At 47.2% G+C, this 8,526-nt stretch overlaps 2 protein-coding genes across 2 annotated transcripts; one reads left to right on the forward strand and one right to left on the reverse strand.

The window, feature by feature from the left end:
- Positions 1-6,412: 6,412 nt before the first annotated feature.
- Positions 6,413-7,663, forward strand: PHALS_13008 (ribonuclease iii; the record flags this gene model as incomplete). The annotated part of the gene is made up of 4 exons (XM_024728673.1): positions 6,413-7,177; positions 7,235-7,377; positions 7,431-7,491; positions 7,562-7,663. 4 exons carry the CDS (start codon positions 6,413-6,415, stop codon positions 7,661-7,663), a joined length of 1,071 nt encoding a protein of 356 aa, XP_024579127.1.
- A 99-nt stretch (positions 7,664-7,762) lies between these two features.
- PHALS_13009 (uncharacterized protein) lies at positions 7,763-8,337 on the reverse strand (the record flags this gene model as incomplete). The annotated part of the gene is made up of 2 exons (XM_024728674.1): positions 7,763-8,210; positions 8,309-8,337. The coding sequence occupies 2 exons, from the start codon at positions 8,335-8,337 to the stop codon at positions 7,763-7,765; spliced, it is 477 nt and encodes a 158-aa protein (XP_024579128.1).
- Positions 8,338-8,526: the final 189 nt, after the last annotated feature.

Below are 8,526 nucleotides of genomic sequence, written 5' to 3' on the forward strand. Positions count from 1 at the left end.
TGGTCGAGCGCGAGAATGGGCACTGACGTGCGGCACTTCGGTCGAAGCGGCATTTCCCTCTTGGGCGGAGCTGAAATTGCAGCTCTCACGAGTGTTCTCGCCGCCTAATCAGGCATATCGCGACGATCGCGCTTCCTTGCCACCCGACAGTGCAACAAGGAATTGGTGACTTTGTCCAAGAGATGTGCACTCTCATTGCCAGGATGGCAGCAAAATCACTTCCGGAGGCGGTTACAGTGACCGTCATTATGATAGGCCTTCGCACTGGTGTGGCCAGAATTGAAGTCTTCTGTCGGCATCCGTCTTCGCTTGAAGAGGCGAAGAATGTGGCATTGAATGCCGAATTCAATTACAAGTCGGCACGACTCGGTTGGAATGCAGCGGTGCTCAAATGCATGCGCACGAATAAGCTGTATGCAGATGAAGACAATGCTTTTTCGGCGCCGAAAAAATCCTCGTTTAGGGTGCTTCATCGGGAAGCGAGCCTTCTAGCTGGCCGGTTCCAAAGAACCAGAAGGACTTGCGCAAGTAGCTTGGCCTTGCCAACTACTTGTATACCTACAGCGAGAGCATCGCGGGAATGGCACGGCCATTGTCGAATGTCCTTAAGAAGGATGCGGAATGGTGTTGGAACACCAAGCATCCGGAGGCTTTTATTGGAGTCAAAGACAGCCTCCTTCAAAATAAGACCCTGGTCGTTCTTTCAGTGTCGTATGTGACGCTTCGCACTTTGCCGTCGGTTGTGTACTGCTGCACGCAGACGCCGAGGGACTAGATCGAGTGATCGCGTTTGAAGCTCAAGCCTGCAGAGAAAAAAAATTTACTTGCGATGAAGTATGCACTTGTGAAGTTCACGGAATACCTGCTCGGTTCCATGCCTTTCGTGATCTACACAGATTATGCGTCACTACGCACTGCGACTCAGTCGCCTCACCTCTCGCAGAGGATGGCCAGGTGGCACCCCTTCTTCGCAGAATATAACCTCGAGGTGAAGTATAAGCCAGGAAAGCAGAATGCTCAGACTGATGCGCTGTCACGCAGACCAGACTATCAGCTCGCTCATGTCACGACGGTGACGTCTTCAGTGACGGAGTTGATCCGCGACGCGTACACGGGTGATGATATCTGCGTAGCGCTAGTGCAGGCTCTCGGGAGCAAGGAGTTCGGAAACTCGAGCAAGAAGTTGTCGTCGCGACTGCGTGCACGGTGCGCCGAAATTCATTAAATAATGGATTGCTGTGTTATAGCACTGACCCGACAGATACGCGACGAATTGACATTCCTCAACCCTCTTTGCGGCCCACGACACCCCACTCACTGGTCATTTCGGTCGTGAAAAGCCTACAGCTCTGTGAGTCGCCACTACTCGTGACTCAAGCTGTACAAATGTGACGAGCACATCTGTGCGCACGTGTGAGATATGCCAAAGAGTGAAGCCTTCTCCAAGTGTGACGGCACCGTTGGCCAGTTGCCGTTATCCTTAGGTGTTTGCAGTCCATGAGTATGGACTTCGTGTTTGGCCTGCCGAAGGACTCGGCGGGCGACACAGGTGTTATGGGCTTTTGTCAACTGTTCGAGCAAGATGGCGCATCTTGCGGTAGTGCCGGATACCATCTATGGTGATGGTATAGCGACGCTATTTGTGGATCGTGTCTTTTAGCAACATGGACTCCCGGAGTCAATTGTCTCTGACAGAGACCAACGCTTCACTGGAAAGTTTTGGTCTAAAATCTTCAGCGTGCTGGGCATTAAGTTGACTATGTCAACAGTGGACCGTCTCCAGACCGATGATCAAATTGAGCGTGTCAATCTTGTCTTTGAATACGTTCTTCGCAGCGTCTGCGCTGAGACACCGAAGCGCTGGAGCGCCATACTGCGCTCGCTCTATACAATGCAGTGCATTCGTCTTCCGGCAATACGCCGTTCTACGTAATCGGGCTCGTTCATTTTTGCGTCCCGCTGGCGCCGCCATAGGGCTTGGTTGGGGAGGAATAGCCGAGCGGCTAGCTGATGCAGCCTCCTCACTGTGTAACGAAGTGGATGACTTCCTGTCTACCAGACCGATTGTCTTACGATACGCTCGCGATGCAATTGCTGAAAGCCAACACATGCAGACAGAAGAGGAACTGTTGAAAATTTTGAAACCGAAGAACTGGTCTTATTAATTGCTAACCCATGCGATATCTGCTGTCTTTAAGTCAAAGCTCCGTCCACAGTTTATCGAACCTTCAAGGTTGTGGCCAAGCGGGGCCACGTGTATACGCATAACCTTTCGAAACGGATACGCATTCACCCGATGTATTATGTGGGATTGCTCAAGCCCAACCAGGATCCGGTGCATGTGATCGATGATGCGTTGGCCCTACCACCCAAAAGCTGGACCAGCAACTGGTTTTGAGCACGAAGTGCAACGATCTTCATCTCCAACGGTTTAAGGCCTTCCACCGTAGCACAAAGTGTCGTTTTCGTTTGCTCGACGGCTAGGAGCCGCTTCAACAAAGCGCTATAGTCCCAACCGTGAGGCAGTCGGTGCACAAAGTGCTTCAAGCTCTCCAGGCCTTCCGCACAGCGGTATGCGACCCCAGCATGAGGCTCAATGGAGTCCCGAACACGATGAAATTTGACCTCCAAAGCTCGAAGTGCATCGCAAAACACCGTCGGCGATCCACCAAGTCGTCATCGTCTGCCGCCTTCTCTTCTAGACATGAACGGTGGCGTCCACTATCACGTGGTGGGTCGACGTCGTCGACAGGATCAAACTCAGTATCTTCTGAAGTGGCGAAGATACCCAGACTCCGAGAGCTCGTGGTACTTTGGCAGCACTGCCCAGACGTCGTGGACACTTATGATCAGAGGAATCACGAGATATCACGTCGTCTTACGCCCCACGCTTCTGGGAAATAGTCAGGGAGACCGAAGGACCATGAGCTGAGCTCTAACTAGGATCTTCAGTTGCTGTGATCGCAGCCTCACCCGTGCGAGAGACCACAGAGCGCGCGGGAGCGTGATGAACTATTCTTCGCAGGGTGACTACGAAGAAAGTCGGCGTTGCGCATTGACTTTGGCAAACTCGAACCGAAGATGGCGTTCCACGCGCACCTCTACCTCCATGTTGCTCTGCTGTAAGTTGAACAGCGAGGAAATGTTTGGTGCCGCTGCACCCATAGCTCAATGAGTCCTTCATCATCTACAGCTGTTTCGCTAGGGGCGAGTACCACAGATATCGACACATCCCGGATACAGAAGCGTCTTTTATTTACGCGCGAAGTCGAGCATGTTACCTATCCATCGGAACCTCTTGAGGAGTCAAGAAGCTAGCTCGCAGAGCTTTCCGTTCGACAAGCTCAGCTTGTGTAGCGGTCGGAGACCCGACCACGTAGACGCCATAACGATCTAGTGATCGCACCCTTCGCTTATGTAGCGAGCTCCGCCTAGCGGAAGCCGTATTTCACACGAGGGTTAAGGATCGACCGTGGATGCGCACGCATGAGTGCCGCCCTGCGGACAGCATCGAGCTGCTGCTTCTGTGCCTTGTTGAGGCGATCGGTTATACTTCCTCCGAAGGTAGATAGCTTGGGGAACGACCACGGCGTCCGCAAGGTCTGAGCAGGCTTACGTCGCGCCTTTGAGACATCTCGCCCTCTTTTTCTTCCCATCCTGGGAGAGGAGCATCCGACTCATAGTCGATTTCCTTAGAATCCTCGACGAGGAAATCCATCGCCCGTGGTCGGGAGTAGGCATCGCGTCTGTGTCCGGATTTGTTCGACCCTGTCCCTGACAATGCGCTGTGCGATACTCTATTACCGAGAGCTATAGTTGCTCATCCATTGAAGCCGCGGAGGTGCTGTCCGGAGTAGCACCGCGTGCAGGAGACGAAGGAGGGCACTACCCGCGGGTATTCTCGGAACCAGCGAGACTGGGTGTCTTTCGTGTCTTCGACACAAGGTTTAATGAGCACAGAATACGTGAAGAAGGTCCTAGTGGTGTTGTGGTGTTGTGGTGTCTTAGACGCGTTAGCCTCTTTCGAGGCGACAGTTGAATGTGAAATGAAGGAAAATGAAGGTGTTCTCAATCTTGGTGGGGGAAAGTGTAACGGGGTTTCACGAGCCCAGGTTTGAAGGGTGTGGATCAAGGCTACCGGCCTTAATTGAGCTTTCACTAAGCAAACGAGCTACGGCAGCCCGCCAGCATTTCTAATCAGCATTGGTCTAGTTTGCTTCAATAAAATCAACCTCGCAAAATGAGATTCTTCAACATTTCTTCGGCTACTTGTTGCTATTTAGCTTGTTTTGTTATTACAAAGATATATTGTTCTCATGATTGTGCGGCTAAGCAAATGCGGTGACTTTCATGTCATGATAAGAGTGTCGAAGTTTCGGTTTCTGTTGTTAAGCCATTATGTCAATTTATAACTTCTCGCAACTTCAATATATTCGGGGAAGCTCATCAATCTCACATCCATACTGCCGAAATGATTTCGCTGCAGTCGATACGAACGATCGCGCAAGTTTTCTTCCGGGTAAGAATGAGTCTAAAGCTTTTCAAGATGCCTATCTGGCACGATGTTCCTGTCGTCCAAACGAGGCTTCCGAGGCCATGCTAACGCTGAACCATAGCCAATGATTGCTCTTGCGGTGCGTTGTCACCATATAAAATGTTCTTTCAAGTTAAGAATAGCAGAAAGCGGAGTAAGAAGAGCATTACCTTTGCTATCCCAAACCATCCCTTTAGCACACAAATGATGTAAGGTTCATACTGTTGTGGTACTGAACGCACGACTGATATCATGTTTTGCTTCGAAGATGAATACTATTTAGCGCAACTGGTATATCATTAGTAGACAGGTTCCCTTCAGGCCAGTCTCCAACACAAACTTGCGATACATAAAGGTAAGTCAGTGACGTCACATGTCGAGAAAAGTAGACTGATAAGGTAAGACAAAATTGCATTGACTGAAGTACTACTCATTTTATCTCCTCCCGCACAAGTGTCTTTGCTCTGGATCTCTCCGCTTCGACGACTCTTCAACGATCGAAACTTTTGGGCTCTTTAGCACTGTACCTACTTTCTAACAAGTTTTTGCATTGCACTACCTCACTCTTGAATCATGAGCGTCATTGTCACCATGGCGTTTTTTTGCGTGTACCATCTTTGAATGAGGGCTCGCTTGTCACTTTTTTGTTTTAGTTTGTCGCGCTTTTTCTTAGCTTACGTTATTGACCGGCAACGATTGGATTAAAACACACAGGTGTTGAAAGTAAATTAGTTTATGTCTTTCCGTTGGTAGAAATGTACCTACGTTTTTTTTCACCCACCACAATGGCTCGCCGACGCAATGTGCCTTGGATATCGTATCGATTAGTTCTCGATCTTGCAAAGGGTCACGGAAAAGTGTACATCTGTAATTTCAGGCGGATTTTATCCACTCTGGTTTTCTTTGCCATGTACATACATGACCCACAAAGTAGACTAAGCTCAATCAGTTGCCAATATTGAAATAATCAAAGAATTAAAACATTGTTTCGAATTAAGTTAATGTCGAAATTTGTATTTTCTTTCAAGTTCAAAATAACCTTGAAATTGTCATCGCTACCTCGGCGATGGATACTTGACAATGCATCAAAGTGGAATCGTCATAGGCGCGATATCGGATTGCATACATCTGCTTCAGAATAATTGATTTCATATCTCCAGTAAATTCTGTCACCGATATGTTCTTTTTTCGACAGATGCAGAGTCATTCAGATAGCTAATATACGAATTTTATTGTGACAACACTGATTGGAAAATGCTACTCAACTTTTTGTATGTGTTTGTTGTCAGTTAAAAAGAATGACACTCAGCTTGGAGAGGTGCGTTCGTACAAGGAGTCCTCAAGAATGTAATGGGAAATCGATTTCAAATGAAACCTAATGGCTATGCGTATGTGTTGTCGAGGACAAAAAAAAATCTAGGCGCGACCAATTCACCTTTAACGTCATCACAGCAACTTATACTTCACATCTCTTATCTCAAAACTGACCCTTTTGAGTTTATCCAGGCGACTGATGTCTGTCACATTAGTGAGACATACACTATTTCTCTGGTAAGCACATTTCCGTTTTCCTTTGGTCGTAAATTGTATTTCCAATTATGTACTAGCTACTTCCAGTAGATCGCAAAGTCGTTTCGAAGTCGAGGTCATGAGTTGGCTGTCGGCCATCAACATGTTCTCTTTTGAGCATGCTTTGATGGGCGTTTTATCTCTTAGAGCACTTGTCACCGATTAACCAATTACCTAATTTTCACTTCAATGAAGAGTAACCGTAACTACCAGTGTGATTACTAATACTACAACAGCTCAAAAAGCCTTTCAAATTTAGTAACAAATTAACGAGTACTTACGTTTGTTACACCACATCTCAATCAAAGCATGCGCATTCGCAGTACACTTGCGGTCAGACGCAACACCCGCGCATATTCACCACAAAGCTCTCTGCCCAAAGGATTTAATAGTCCGCAAGCTGTTGCAGATGCTGTTTCAGCAGCTGTAGCTGCTGAAAAGACTATCACGGTCAGTGCAAGTCAAGGCAAGAGCCAAGCACTAGCAGAACCAGGTCAATTTACGCGATTGGAACGTCGTCACTTGGATGGCGATATTATTTCGACCAAAAGGATGACAGTACAACAGTTAATGTATCCAAAAAATACTTTGGACTGGCAATTAATCAAACCGGAACATTTTCAAAATGTACCGATTATAAAAGACTGGAAATCTGGACTGAAGAAATTACAGGAACAAATTGGGATTGAGTTTCAAGACATTACATTGCTGCAAAGTGCATTGACTCACCATGGATGTCTTCCAAATAATGCTGTACCAACGGATGTTCCAGTAGTGCGCTTATCAAATCGCAGCTTGGAGTTCCTAGGAGACTCACTGGTGGGTGCGGCAGCAGCAGCATATGTGTTTCAGATGCTGCCAAGACATCAAGAAGGTCAACTCTCACGTGCCAAGTCCGCACTCGTGAATAATAATACATTATCAAAGATAGGTGCAGATTTAGGGATTACAGATCTACTCCTTTGGCCACCTGGATTTGATGTGGCAAATGGTTCACCGCTGGCTGTAAAAGGACGAGTGACAATCGCAGCAGGCGCTGTAGAATCAGTCATTGCGGCGATTTATCTAGACCAGGTGAGAGCAAATACCGATGAACAGTCTCACAGGGATAGTGATACGTTGCTTTTGTAGGGTATGGAAATCGCGATGGACTTTGTGACAAAGCACATTCTTCCTCGTGCAGTTGAGTATGCTACTCGTGACGTCATTTGGGAACCTGTTGTTGAATTGCAGAATCTGTTACAAGGACATTATTATGGACAGCCTATATACAAGTACGAGCTTTATACTGATTAGTAAGACATTAAGAAATTAAAGTATTATGCAGGTATCTTCCAGCACCTGGAAGCGCGTCTGAGTTTACTGTCGAGCTTTATGTCAAAGGACGGGTACGCAATGGTTTTTCCAACGCGTGATGTATGTAATATCTTGTAACTTTTAAATTCCGCTGCCATTTAGTCGATACTGAAGGCAAATGGAGCATCTTACAAATTAGCGCGAACTCGTGCTGCTGAAGTTGCTTATTGGCATTTTGAAAAATTACTTGGACCCGCGCCGTAATGCCATTGAAAGTGATAGGCTCTGTGAATCGTTTTGAAGGTAATAGACGCTTGATGGACAATAATTGAGGCGAATCAATTAGTAGATCGTATACTATGCTTAAAACACGGCTTCTTCGCTATCACTATTATCCTCATTCTCACCGTTCAGTGGAGCGGGTGTATGACCCATTTCAGTAGCAATCTCATCTGACGACAGCGCCATGGCAGCCTTTGCGGCGCGACGTTGCGAGCGCGGTATAATGTTAGACGTATCGACACCAACAAGATCGTCTTCCGTCATCTTAAGCTCAGACTCCGACTCGTTTCCACTGTTGTCACTTTCACTTTCATTCGCTCGACGTTTTTTTGACTTTGGGGCCATGTCCTCCTCGTCGCTGTCATCCTCATCATCGTCACCTTCGTCATCGTCGTCTTCGGTCCCACCAACGTGATCTTCGGAGTCCTCACCGTCTTTGTCGTCTTCTCTTTTCGAATTAGCGTTTCCTTTCGTACTATTTTCATTCAAATCTGAGTTCTTACGCTTCTGTCCAGCAGTGTCCTTCTCACTGCTACATGTCATCACAACCACATGCGGTTACCGCAACGTATTCGGCTGTCAACCCGGTGCTTCATTTGCTTGTAACACTTAAAAACGCGTACTTACACATTCGCTGCAGTTTTTTCAACACCCATACTTTAGCTGGTATTCGACGATAAGGTTCACGCGGCAAGTGTAACTCGGACCTACTGGCAGACGTGAAGACTCAAAGGACCTGTTGGTTTTAAAACAGACAGGAGAAACCGGTAACAAAACGGTCTTATAAAAAAGAGAGAATAAAAAAATGCCCCAACTTTTGCCATATATAAAAAAAATATCCCAAC

The sequence above is a fragment of the Plasmopara halstedii genome, assembly GCF_900000015.1.
Source record: "Plasmopara halstedii genome assembly, contig: Scaffold_650, whole genome shotgun sequence".
NCBI classification, from domain to species: domain Eukaryota; phylum Oomycota; class Peronosporomycetes; order Peronosporales; family Peronosporaceae; genus Plasmopara; species Plasmopara halstedii.